The 14,757-nt window shown below is 37.8% G+C and overlaps 1 protein-coding gene across 1 annotated transcript; it reads left to right on the plus strand.

Moving 5' to 3' along the window:
• Positions 1 to 2,719: 2,719 nt before the first annotated feature.
• Positions 2,720 to 5,176, plus strand: PCDHB1 (protocadherin beta 1). Its single transcript, XM_030300219.1, has one exon. The coding sequence runs from the start codon at positions 2,720 to 2,722 to the stop codon at positions 5,174 to 5,176; it is 2,457 nt and encodes an 818-aa protein (XP_030156079.1).
• The last annotated feature ends 9,581 nt before the right edge of the window (positions 5,177 to 14,757 follow it).

Consider the following 14,757-nt stretch of genomic DNA (forward strand, 5'->3'; position numbering starts at 1 on the left):
GCATTACACGAGGCTGTGTAATATGATAGATCAAAATTAAAACAAGAGCACACCTTAATCATGCGTGAATATAGACAGAAAAGAACACTGTCCAGTCCACAAAAATGATCAAATATCCCTCTGTGCTAAAATGATTTACCAGTCACAGCTTGTTTGCCAATCACAGATTTACCTTCTCCTTTCTGCTTTTCTATGTAAGAATTATAGAGAAGATATAAGAATTATATAAGATACAAGATAATTATAAGAATTATTAATACACCCAACTATAGTATCAACTCCATTGCTGATAGCATCCCATCCAGAGTAAAGTCCTTCTTCATAGCACCCCAGATCACCTTGCACAAGACTAAATACTCTAAGTCCTTTCCGACACCCTCTTACTGTGATTCCCCATGATTCTCTGTGGTATGCAATCTCCCTTGTTGGAGTCAGAAAATACAGCTCTTTTCAACTACAGGTGCGTTCCTGATGCTCTATGGCCAAAGGGTATTGACAATACTCTGGAATTCTATACAGCAATGGAAATGGGTGAACAAGAACTAAACACAAAAATGTCAGTCTCACATGGAGCTAAATAATGAAGGAAAGAAACTAGACTTAAAAGATTACTCATCATAAATGTTAAGGGTTTTTTTTTAGCATAGTGAAAATATTGCCATCTGTACATTTTATTGTATGTACTTTTATACACATTTTTTTTACATTTATTTATTTTTGAGAGACAGAGAGAGACAGTGTGAGCAGGGGAGGGGCAGAGAGAGACGGAGACACAGAATCAGAAGCAGGCTCCAGGCTCTGAGCTGTCAGCATAGAGCCTGATGCGGGGCTCAAACCCACGAACCGTGAGATCATGACCTGAGCTGAAGTCAGAAGCTTAACTAAGTGACCCAGGCACCCCTATATACAGTTTTTTAAAGAGGCAAAATTAAACTGTTTAGGGCTGCACACTTAAGCTAGATATTAATTTAGGTAATGGAGATTGGGGGATCCATTAACTCCTTCATGTCAGGATGTCAATAACATTATATACACTTTTCAGTCATTTTTTTTCTCATTTGGAAAATATGGTTTAGATTTCTCATAAGTGGCAGTAACTCTATAGCACCTAGCATAGAAAATGCTGAGCACAAATGGGGACTCACCAAATGCTTTTGATGGACATGAGATGAGAGTGTCAAAAGACAGGTTCTAGTTCCTACTGCCAGGAATAGCTGTATGAACTGGGCAAGTAATTTCATCATTTGGGCCTTAGTTTCTTAATCTTTAAAAAAATCGAGGGGAGTATTGGACCCTATCTTTTTTGAGGTGGTTCATCATTCTTAAACATTCTATGATCTAATGATTGTAAACGAAACTCTGAACAAGTATCCCCCAAATTTCTATCAGGTCATTTTCAATATATCTAAGTAGTCTGTTATTTCATTTCCTTTGAAATCCAAAGCCAAACATTTTCATTTCATTTATCCATTATGTTATTTGGGAAACACAGTAATATACTGATTAAGAGCAGAGACTCTGGAGTCAGACAAAATTAAACTGAATTCTTTCTCTAATCCTTATGAGGCAGGGGGTCTTGGAAGAGTGACATAACTTCTCCAGTCTGTTTCTTTGTCTTTAAAAAAAAAAAAAAAAGAGGGGCACCTGGGTGGCTCAGTCTGTTAAGCACACGGACTTGGGTTCAGGTCATGATCTCGCGGTTTGTGGGTTCGAGCCGCGTGTTGGCCTCTGTTCCCACAGCACGGAGTCTGGAGCCTGCTTCGGATTCTATGTCTCTTCTCTTTCACTCACAGTTTCTCTCTCTCTCTCTCAAAAATAAACATTAAAAAATGTTAAAGAAATAATGTGTACTTAATAGAGCTGTTGCAAGGATTAAATAATGCATGTAAACCACTTAACACAGTCCCAGTGCTATATAGAAACCATACCCAGTAAATATTACTATCATTATAATCCTAAGTGCCAAGCCAACTGCTTCTTGAGGGTGAGGGTTCTAGGAAAGGAATGGATTTGTGCATATCAAGAGCCTAGTTGGCCAGTTCTCCTATCAATGTACCTACTGGACACCAGATTCCTGAAAGAAAAACCTCTGTCTGTCCCCTTTCTTTTTCCTGCTGACCACTTTCTCCAAACCCCTGCCCCTGCCTGACTTCCATCTGGCTCCAAAAGACACTGCAGGATCTTTTTTACTCCCCACCCCCCCCACCTTTTTTGGTACAAAATAGGTGATTTTATTAAAACACAGGGACAGGACCCGTGGGCAAAAAGAGCTGCCTTTTTGACTCTCCCTTGATCTCTGGACAAGCAAGGTAGCTTGCTTACTCCTCGCTGTTTGCCGGTTGCTGCAGCAGCCCCAGCCGGCTCCCAGATTGGTGACTTCAGCTTAAGTGACTATCCTTATTGGCTTCTTAATTCCCAAGGACTTTTTTTCTGAAAGGGAATTAAAGACTCTGCGTTGCTTTGGCAACAACTTTCATTCTCTGCTTAACTCTCCAGAATGAGAACATATCTATTAATACACTGGATAGACTGGGGAGTTGAGTTGCTCAATGCAAATTTTCTTCCAAGTGCAAAACAGCTTACCGGGCTTTGCTAGCCCGGTGCTGCGGTTACAGAGGAGCAAAGCCGAGAGCAGCAGTTCCAAGAATCTGTGGGCAGAAAAGTGAAGTATACCCGCAACAGGTGGCGGCTGCTGCAGAGAGTGCGCTTGTGAGACCGGATGGCGGTTGCGCACAGAAAGCTCATGCAGAACAGGCAAGTAGGGTCTCTTCTCTTTTTTGTGTGCATATCTGTGGGAAGTGCAGCAACCATCCGCTACTCCGTGGCAGAAGAGATGGAGAGCGGTTCGTTTGTGGCTAATGTGGCTAAGGACCTGGGGCTGGAGGTAGGGAAGCTGGCTGCGCGCGGGGCGCGGCTGGTTCCCGAGGGCAACAAAGTGCACTTCCGGCTCCACCGCAAGACAGGGGATCTGTTCGTGAAGGAGAAACTGGATAGGGAGTCACTCTGTGGCAAAGCTGACCCGTGTGTTCTGCATTTTGAAATAGTCTTGGTGGAGCCACTGCAGTCCTTTCGTGTCGAGGTCAGGGTATTTGATATCAATGACAATGCCCCGATTTTCCTAAACAAGGAGCCGCTTTTAAAGATTCCGGAGAGTACCCCCTTGGGTTCACGTTTTCCTCTGCAGAGTGCCCAGGATCTGGACGTGGGCCTCAATGGTCTCCAAAACTACACCTTAAGCCCCAACAAGTATTTCCACCTGCATACCCGCTTTCGCAGCCATGGGCCCAAATACGCTGAGCTGGTGCTGGATAAGCCCCTGGACAGAGAGGAGCAGCCTGAAGTCAACTTGACAATTACAGCGGTGGATGGCGGGTCCCCTCCCAAATCTGGCATCGCTCACATCCGTGTGGTCGTTCTGGACGTCAATGACCACGTGCCTCAGTTCTCCAGATTGGTGTACCGCGCTCAGGTACTAGAAAATAGTGCCAATGGTTCTTTGGTGGTCACTGTGAGTGCCACAGACCTGGATGAGGGCTCCAACAAGGATATAACTTATTCCTTAGCTCAAAACCCAGAAGCAATTCTCCAGACGTTTCAGATTGACTCGCAGACTGGGGATGTTCGACTAAGAGGGCCCCTAGATTTTGAAGCAATTGAAACATATGATATTGACATTCAAGCCACCGATGGAGGGGGCCTCTCTGCCCACAGCAAAGTCCTGGTGGAAGTGGTGGATGTTAATGACAATCCTCCTGAAGTGACAATCTCCTCTGTGTCCAGCCCTCTTCCTGAGGACTCCCCATTAGAGACTGTAGTGGCCCTTTTCTCTATCCGAGACCGGGACATTCGAGTGGGAGGAAAAATCATCTGCTTCCTCAGAGAAGACCTTCCCTTTGCAGTCAAACCTACTTTCCGGAATTCTTACTCTCTGGTTACTGACAGAGTCTTGGATCGGGAAGAGGTCTCAGGCTACAATATCACCGTTGTTGCCATGGATACTGGGCCACCCAGTCTGTTCACAGAAACTGTGATTGAGGTGCTAATATCTGACATTAATGACAATCCCCCAATATTTCAGGAAGACTCATACATTTTGACTGTTCGAGAAAACAACAGCCCTGCAATTTTTATTGGCAAAGTTCATGCTGAGGATCTAGATTTGGGTGAGAATGCCCAAGTAACATATACTCTGCTTCCTCCAGAAAGTGGAGATTTATCAGTCTTTGCTTACATCTCCATAAATTCAGACAATGGGAAGCTCTATGCACTGAGAACCATGGATTATGAGGCCATTCAAAAATTTCAGTTTGTGGTAAAGGCAACTGATGGGGGCTTCCTGTCACTGAGTAGCCAGGTTACTGTCAGAGTGGTTGTTCTGGATGACAATGACAACCGCCCAATGATCTTGTACCCACTGCAGAATGGCACCTTGCCCTGCAATGACCTAGTGCCCAGGTCTGCAGAGGCAGGCTACCTGGTGACCAAGGTAGTGGCTGTGGACGGTGACTCAGGTCAGAATTCTTGGCTTTCATATCATCTCCTTAAGGCCACTGACACTGGGTTATTCTCTGTTCAACAACAAAATGGGGAAATCCGTACACTGCGGCAGATAGCTGAAAGAGACCCCGTGGTTCAGAAACTTACAATTCTTGTTCAGGATCATGGCCAACCAGCTCTTTCCACTACTGCCTCACTCAACATTTTGCTGGTAGATGGGTTTTCTGAGCCCTATCTACAGTTTCGGGATCCATCCAAGCATCCTACAAGGGTAAATCCATCCACTAAATATTTGGTCATTTCTCTGGCTGTGCTTTCCTTTCTCTTTCTCCTCTCTGTCACAGTGATCTTTGTTATACACATCTACCAGAAGGTTAAATATAGAGAAAAGTTCACAGTTCAAGAGCATTTCTATGATGACTGTAATTTCCCTAACAACTTGGTACAAGAAGGAGCCAGTGGATCTTTATCTCAGCCATGTCCCTATGAAATGTGCTCGGCCACTGGCACTGGCAATAGTGAGTTTCGGTTCCTTAAGCGCTTTATGCCCAACTTCCCCTTCCCACATGGCACTGGAGAGGCGAAAACAGAGGCTGGCTCCAGTTTACCCCCAGATTCTGGTAGGAATAGGTCTCGGGGGTCAGAGGGCCATGGCCAAGTACCTGATGACTATATGTAGTTCTTGCTCATGAGCTATAAGTAATCATTATTCATGTGTCCTCTGGAAGTTCATTAGTTCTGGACCTGGAAATGCTTAGTTCCTCAGAGATATCCTGTTATTTTGCCTTTAAATTGTTTTCTAGTAGACAGTTATGTATGCATGGGGAAGAAAACTAGCTTCTAGTTTTGATACATCAGGAAGCAGTTAGGTTTGAGAAACAGATATATAGCTTATCATTACTCAGAAATTTCTAGATTTTTATACCTTAGTAAGTGGAGATCATCTTTGAATCATAAGGACACAAATGCCTGGTGAATGGTCCTCATAGATAATCAGGTAAAAGGAAAGGTAAAGAAAAAAAAAGAATTGACTTATTTGAGAATGTGAGTAAGGGTAGAAAGACTAAAGAGATTCAGTTCAGGAATGTTCTCCAAAATTAAGTTAGATGGGATTTCTTAATGGTCGTTTAGGCCTTAGGCAAGCCGAAACCTCTCTTTGTATACAGGTGTCTATCCCTTACTTATCAGAGAACAGTTATTTGAATGTGGAGAATAAAAGGTAGATGAGGGGAAAAAATCAGTAAGGCTTATTGTCGTTAACAAATGCTATCAAAATAAAAGATATTAAAGGAAAAAGTGATAATACCAATTAAGTGGCCTTAAGAAAAGATACATTTCCAGATATTACCAGATTGGATTTTAGGCCATTTTCGCTTCTGAGGATTCTGAAGTGATGTCATGGAAACAGAAAAAAGGTACTTCCTAGCAAATCATTCATAAAATGAAATGGAATCATGAAAGAAGTTAGGCTTTTTTTTTGGATTATCATGGTTTTGCCTTCATAAGCTATTGTAATTTCTCTCATTCTAAAATAAAAAAAAAACCAATATTAAAATGTTAACATATTTCAATGATGCTAACCATACTACTAACTTGCCTTAAAAGTTTTTTTTAAAGTTTGCTTTAATGACACTTTAATCATGTGCCTTATTTTATTTAAATGTGTGTAAATTCAGACCCATGAGGATATGTCGTGTACAGGAGAGCACAATATTTGTACCTGGATTTCTTAGGGTACAGAAGTATCTCTTAAAATACTTCTTAAATCATATTCATTGATATAAGTTTCATTCATAGAATTATGACTGACTCCGAATGGTACTATCTGGCTGTCTACCTGGTGACCAAGATATACTAAAATTTAGTAATAAGTTATTTTTAAAATGTTAGAAATGCTTAGGGCAGAACTGGTATAACCTATGTCTGCCTTCAGTATTTTCCTTAATATTTTGAGAATGGATAAATCAAATGTGGAATACCAATGAATTGTCTTTTTTATTAATATTAACTGTTTTCCATAAATCATGTTATAATCTGCTCTTTTGGAGTAAAGGTCTTTCTTGAACAAAACATGGAATAGTGTTTCAGTATATTTAGGTTAGGATTGTTAAGGTATGCTGAAATCAGAGGCCTTAAGTGAGAAAGAAGATAGAATTCTTTTTTGGGTAAATAGTAATTAGTTAAAACATTATTAACTAAAAGCCTCTGGGTTAACTGCATTTGATTAAATAATTGTCATGGATTAACTGTATTTGATTACATTTCATGATGTGACCATAATCAATGGCAAGACTCTGGCTTGATGGTAAGAATAAGGAAAGAAAATTGTATAGAATGGTGATTTTAAGACTTTGAATTTCATTTTTTTTAAGTTTATTTATTTATTTTGAGAGAGCGGGCAGAGAGAAAGGGAGAGAGAGAGAATCTCAAGTAGGCTCCCCACCATTAGCACAATGCCTAATGTGGGGCTTGAACTCATGAACTGTGAGATCATGACCTGAGCTGAAATCCAGAGTCCACACTTAACTGACTGAGCCACCCAGGTGCCCCTAAGATTTTGAATTTCAAATAGTAAAGTTCACATACACAAATACACAAAATGGATGGAAAATGTAGATTTGTCAACTTTTTCTTTTGCCATGTATGGAAAAATAATTAAAACGAAACAAACACTATTAATTTGTAACATTATTTCACAAAGGAAATGGCATTTTAATGTAAAAATGATAATACAGTGATCCAATAAAGGAAACTGTCCTCTAAACTAAAAACGTCATTTTATGAAAAATGTATTATGCCATTATTGGGCTCATTTTTGCCTTAGACCAGTAAAACTTTTGCCATTGACTTCAGATTGACAACCACTGTGTTAATTGATGATCTGTCATTTTTATTCAGACTTCAAGTTTCTAAGAAAATTCCAATTGTACTTTATGATTAAAAACTAAAAACATCTCTGTATCAATTTGCTGAATGTCAGAATTCCATCCGCAAATTAAAATAAAGAATGGAAATAATTAGGACAGTTACCTTCCCTCAAATGTCAAGTGACGTTATAACTATGTATTTAGTCAAAGACCTAATTCAAGTGCTTTAAAGTGCTCTTGTATAAAAAGGCCATGATAAATATTCAATTAAAAATATCTAATTTGGGCAAATTGCTTCAATAACCTATTTAACTTTGAAATATATATAGACTTACATTTATACTGGAAGTTTTAAGTTATAAGGAATTTAAGCCCTTTAGAAACTTTTTGTTATGAGATAATTTTAGACTTACAAAACCATATGAGTAGTATAAAGTTCCCTTCACCTAGCTTCCCTTAAGGTTAACATCTTACATAACCGTTGCCAGTTATCAAAATTAAGAAATTAACCTTGGTACAATTCTATTAACTAAACTGTAGACTTTACTTAGGTTTTGCCACTTTTTTCCTTAGTGTCCTTTTTCTTTTCAAGGATCCAGTGCAAAATCCTACAACACATTTAATTATGTCTCCTTAGTTTCTACCATCCATGATAGTTTCTTAACCTTTCCTTGTCTTTCATGACCTCAAGACTTTTGAACAGTACTAGTCAGTTATTTGTAAAAATGTTCCTCAACTTTTTTCAGTTTTATTGAGATATAATTGACATATAGTACTGTATATGTTAAAGGCATACAGGATAATGACTTGATTTACATGTATTGTGAAATGATTACCATAATAAGTTTAGTTAACAAACATGTCCCTCAATTTGAGATTGTCTTTGTCTTCTGTAGATTATTTTCCTTTTAATTTTTTTAATGTTTATTATTTATTTTTGAGAGAGAGACAGAGTGTGAGTGGGGGAGGGGCAGACAGAGAAGGAGACACAGAATCCGAAGCAGGCTCCAGACTCTGAGCTGTCAGCGCAGAGCCCGATGCAGGGCTTGAACCCACGAACCATGAGACCATGAGATCATGACCTGAGCCAAAGTCGGACACTCAACCAACTAAGCCACCCAGGCACCCCGTAGATTATTGATGCTATGCATTATTGGGAAGAATACTGCAGAAATGATATTGTATCCTTCTCAGTACATCATTATCAGGGGGTACATGATGTCAATGTGTCCTATTGACTGGTGACATTAATCTTTTAAAACAATTGTGGTTAAAAATAACACAAAATTTACCATGTTAAAGATTTTTAAGTGTACAGTTCAGTAGTGTTAAGGTGATATTAATCTCCAACACTTGCTTAATATAATATCTGTCAAGTTTCTCCACTGTAAAGTTACTATTTCTCTCTTTGTAATTAATAAATACTTGGAGAGAGACGCTTTGAAACTATACAAATATCATGTTTCTGCTTAAACTTTTGCCCATTAATTTTTGTATCCATTGCTGGATATTTCCTATGGCAATTAACACTGTGGCATTTGGATGGTAATTTTCTATTTCCCTGATTCCTTTTACACTAATTAATTGAAATTCTCCTATAAGGAAATCTTGTCATTTCTCCTCTATTTACTTATGTAGTCATTTCTTTATGTATAGTTTCATGGATATTTACCTTTTTATTTGGGTAATATGTATAGTCTCATGGATATTTACCTTTTTATTACCTTTATGTATAGTCTCATGGATATTTACCTTTTTATTTGGGTTATAATTCACTGTTATTATTTATTTTGTTGTTCAGGAAGTCTTTTTATCTGGGATGAAAAGCAGATTTATAAAACTGGAATTATCCACATAGAACACATTTGGCCAAAATAAGTATTTCTTTGTAACTCTATATTCTGTATGATCTTAAACAAGTATAAGTTTCTTAAATCTTGTTAAAGTTTCTTCATAATGATGTTTTAACTTCAAATAAAAATTATATTAATTTGATTTAAAATTTCCATTACAGTTATAAAACTACTAAATAAACAGTAAACTATGAAAACTTTAAATTTTATTATGTGGGCATGTTTATATATTTATAAGCTATGTTTAATAGAGTTGTCAGTTAAGACACAGATTTATACGCTGAAATTAGACATACAGATATACAAAAAATGGAATTGGTCTGTCTGGTTCTATTTAATTCTCCTAAAAATAAGTAAATATATTGCTTTCTCTGCAATGTCTCTGTATTTTGCTGTTGTTGGTTTCTTTTTTTTAATGTTTTTTAAATTTATTTTTGAGAGAGAGAGCATGAGAAGGGGAGGGGCAGAGAGAGAGAGGGAGACAGAGGATCTGAAGTGGGCTCTGCTCTGACAGCAGTGAGCCCTATGTGGAGCTCGAACTCAGAAACCGCGAGATCATGACCTGAGCCGAAGTCAGACACTCAACCAGTGAGGCACCCAAGTGCCCGTGTTGGTTTCTATTTAAAGATGAATTTGTCTCCTTTGTGGAAGCAGAACTCATCCATGTAAGTCTCCTATATAAAGGCCTATTTTCTGTACAGTTGAATATCATTAAAGTATGCAACTAATCAGACACTCTTCAACCAAAAATTTGACTTCATTTACAATTTCTGTAACACTTAAAAATATTACTAAAGTATTGGTTGTGTTTATATAACACTGAAATAAAATATTAAAAAGTAAAAATGACACAGTTTTCTCTTAAGCTGGTGAAGCAAGCTTATACTTCTGTGCACCATGCCCTGCTCGCATGAACACACAAAAAAATAGATAAAAATTAAAAATTAGAAAATGTGTAAAACAAAATGGAACAAACATAAAATAGCGAACAAGGATGAAGCCCTTATATTTCTGAGCTACAGGATGGGAAGCTGGCATTGGTTGTCATGAGTTTGGCTCTGATGGGCTATTGGGAGAAAAATGTTCTCCATGCAAGATGGAAAATAAAAGCTGGGGTCGCTGCTTAGAGCCAGAAGCTAAAATGGGTCTATCTTGCTCATGAAAAAAAGGTTGAAAAACCACTGCCAAAAATTTCTGAAGATATGACACACACAAATGGAAAGATATTCCACTCTCATGGATTGGAAGAAAAAATATTGTTAAAAGGTTCATACTACCCAAAGCAATCTATAGATTTAATGCAATCCCTATCAAAATACCAACAGCATTTTTCACAAAACTAGAACAAGTGATCCTAAAATTTGTGTGAAACCACAAGGACCCCAGATAGCCTAAACAATCTTGAAAATACAAAACAAAGCTGAAATTATCAAAATTCCAGATTTCAAGTTATACTACAAAGCTATAATAATCAAAACAGTATGATATTGGCACAGAAATAGACACATACATGAATAGAACAGGATGGGAAGCCCAGAAACAAACCCATGATTATATGGTCAGTTAATCTTAAACAAAAGAGACAAGAATACACAATAGGAAAATGACAGTCCAACAAATGATGTTTGGAAAACTGGATGGCTACATGCAAAAGAATGAAACTGGATTACTCTCTTACACCATAAAGAAAAATAAACTCAAAATGGATTAAAGACCTAAATGTAAGACCTAAAATCATAAAAATCCAAGAAGAGAGCACATGCAGTAATTTCTCTGATATTGGCCATAGCAACATTTTTCTAGATATATCTCCTGTGGCAAAAGAAGTTAAAGCAAAAATAAATTATTGGGATTAGATCAAACTAAAAAGCTTCTGCACAGCAGAGGAAACAACGAAACTAATGGAAAACCAACTGAATGAGAGAAAGACATTTGCAAATGATGTATCCAATAAAGGGTTAGTATCCAAAATATATAAAGAATTTACACAACTCAACACCCCAAAAACAAATAATCCAATTAAAAAATAAGCAGAAGACATGAACAGATATTTCTCCAAAGAAGACATCCAGATGTCCAAAAGACTCATAAAAAGATGCTCAGCATTACTCATCATCAAGAAAACACAAGTCAAGGGGCGCCTGGGTGGCGCAGTCGGTTAAGCGTCCGACTTCAGCCAGGTCACGATCTCGCGGTCCGTGGGTTCGAGCCCCGCGTCAGGCTCTGGGCTGATGGCTCAGAACCTGGAGCCTGTTTCCGATTCTGTGTCTCTCTCTCTCTCTGCCCCTCCCCCGTTCATGCTCTGTCTCTTTCTGTCCCAAAAATAAATAAAAAATGTTGAAAAAAAAAATAAAAAAAAAAAAAAGAAAACACAAGTCAAAACTACAATGAGATATCACGTCATACCTGTCAGAATGGTTAAAATCAAAAACATAGGAAACAAGTGTTGGCAAGGATGTGGAGAAAAAGGAACCCTCATGCACTCTTAGTGGGAATGCAAACTGGTGCAGCCACTGTGGAAAACAGCATGGAAGTTCCTCAAAAAATTAAAAATAGAACTACTCCATGATCCAGTAATCACACTACTGGGAATTTACCCAAAGAACACAAAAACACCAATTCAAAAGGATATATGCATCCCTATGTTTATGGCAGCATTATTTACAATAATTAGAAGCAGTCCAAGTGTCTGTCGATAGATGAATGGATAAAGAGGTGAAACACACACACACACTCACACACACACTTGAATTTATTCAGCCATATAAAGAATGAAATCTTGACATTTGCAAAAACATGGATGGAGCTAGAGAGTATAATGCTAACCAAAATATGTCAGTCAGAGAAAGACAAATATGGTTTCATTCGTATATGGAATTTAAGAAACCAGTGAACAAAGGAAGAAAAAGAGAGACACAAACCAAGAAACAGACTCTTAACTATAGAGAACAAACTGATGGTTACCAGAGGGGAGGTCAGTGGGGGAATGGGTGAAATAGGAGATGGGAATTAAATAGTACACTTATCATGATGAGCACTCAGTAATGTATAGAATTGTTGAATCATTATATTGTATACCTGAGACTAATATAGCACTGTATGTTAACTATACTAGAATTAAGATTAATAACTTAATAAAAAATTAAAAAAGAAAGTCTCAGTAAAGAAATAAAAAATACAAAGAAGAACTAAATGGAAATTTTAGAACTGAAATATACAATAACTAAAATAAAAAGTTTAGTGGATAGGCTGAATAGTAGAATGGAGGAAATAGACAAAAGAATCAGTTAATTGGCATACAGAACAATAGAAATTACCCAGTCTGAACAAGAAAGAAAATATACTTTAAAGTAAATGGACAGAATTTCAGAGATGTGTGGGAAAATAACAAAAGATCTAATATTTGTGTCATTGGAGGTGTAGAAGGAAAGGAGAAGGAAGATAGGGCTAAAAAGTATGCAAAGGGATAGACTGACAACTATCCATATTTGGCTAAAGACATACGCTTGGATATTTAAAAAGCTGAGCAAGGGGCAACTGGGTGGCTCAGTAGTCAGTTAAGCCTTTGACTCTTGATCTCAACACAGGTCTTGATCTCAAGGTCATGAGTTCAAGCCCTGCATTAGGCTTCATGTTGGGCTCTGCGCTGGTCATGAAGCCTACTTAAAAAAAACTGAGACTCCAAACAGTAAAAAACTAAGAAATCCACACCAAGACATGTTATAGTCAAACTTCTGAAAACTAAGACAAACAGTCTTGAAAGCAGCTAGAAAAAGGACACTAAAAAATTACCTACAGGGGAAAACCAATTTGAATGATAGGGGGTTTCTCATCAGAAATGATGGAGGCCAGAAGCAAGTAGCACAATGTTTCTAGTGACTGAAAGAAAAGAACTGTTAACCCAATATCCCATACCCAGTTAAAAGATCCTTCAGGAATAAAGAGGACATCAGACATTCTCAGGTGAAGGAAAACTGAGAGCTTTGTCATTAGCAGACTGACCCTAAAAGAATGGCTAAGAGAAGTTCTCTAAACAGAAAGGAAATAATTTAAAAGGGAACCGTGGGGAGTGCCTGGGTGGCTCAGTTGGTTAAGCGTCCAACTTTGGCTCAGGTCATGATCTAGGAGTCCATGTGTTTGAGCCCCACATTGGGCTCTGTGCTGACAGCTCAGAGCCTGGAGCCTGCTTTTAGATTCTGTGTCTCTGTCTCTCTCTGCCCCTCTCCTGCTCGCACTTGCCCTTTCTCACTCTCGCTCTCTCTCAAAAAATAAACAAACATTAAAAAAAATTTTTAAAAAGGAAACTTGGAACATCAGTAAACAATAAAGAACACAGTGAGTAAAAAATGGGTGAATACAATAGGCTTTCTTCTCCTCTTGAATTTCCTAAATTATGTTGAAACAAAAATGGCAACACTGCCTGATGTGGTTCTGAATGTATATAGAGGGAATAACTAACTATATTTCATTCAAACAGATGAAATGATATAAGTAGACTGTGAAAATTTATCTATATATAATGTAATACCTAAAGCAGCCACTAAAAAGTCTTATAAAGCAATATACTCAGAAACACTACAGATAAATCTAAATCAAATGTTTTCAACGTTTTTTTTTTCTAAATCAAATGTTTAAAAATGGTCAAGTAACCTACAGAAAGATAGAGAAAAAGAAAACAGAAACAAACAGAAACCAAAAATTAAAATGGCAGACTTAAGCCCTAGCATATGAATAATTACATTAAATGTAAGTGATGCAGTGGTACCTGGGTGGCTCAGTGGGTTAAGCATCCGAATTCGGTTCAGGTCATGATCTCACTGTTCATGGGTTCGAGCCCTGCAGCGGGCTCTCTGCTGACAGCTCAGAGCCTGGAGCCTGTTTCATATTCTTTGTCTCCCTCTCTTTCTGTCCCTCCCCTGCTCGCACTCTGTCACTCTCTCAAAAATAAACATTAAAAGATTTTTTTTTAATGTAAATGATCCAAACACACCAGTTAAAGACAGAAGTTGGCAGAATGGATTAAAAAACATGACTTCAATATATACTGTCTATAATAAATTCACTTCAGGTATAACAATACAGGTTAGTTGAAAGTTAAAGTATGGGAAAATATATATCATAAATATGTTAATAAAAGAAAGCAGGTGTGGCCATATTAATATCAGAAATTTCAGAGAAAGAAAATTATCAGAGGCAGAAAGGTACATGATATAGTGGTAAGAAAGTCAGTTCACTAAGAAGCCATAGTGATCCTAAATGCTCACGTGTGGAACAACAGAGCTGCAAAATATGTGAAGCAAAATTGATAGAACAGAAAGGAGAGACAGACAAATTCACAACTGTAGTTTGGAGACGTCAGCATTTCTCTCGGCCATTGACAGAAGTAGACAAACTCAGCAAGAACTCGACAACCAACTAACAGGATCTAATAGACATATATAGGACACTCTACCCAAGAAGAACAGAATTATACTCTTTCTAAGTGCTCACAGAACATGTACCAAAATAGTAGATTATATCCTGGACCATTAAATAAATCT

Source organism: Lynx canadensis, chromosome A1 (assembly GCF_007474595.2).
Source record: "Lynx canadensis isolate LIC74 chromosome A1, mLynCan4.pri.v2, whole genome shotgun sequence".
Lineage (NCBI taxonomy): Eukaryota > Metazoa > Chordata > Mammalia > Carnivora > Felidae > Lynx > Lynx canadensis.

What these genes read in the sequence shown, in the direction of transcription:
- PCDHB1 (XM_030300219.1), top strand. Translation starts at nt 2,720, where the DNA reads ATGGCGGTTGCGCACAGAAAGCTCATGCAGAACAGGCAAGTAGGGTCT.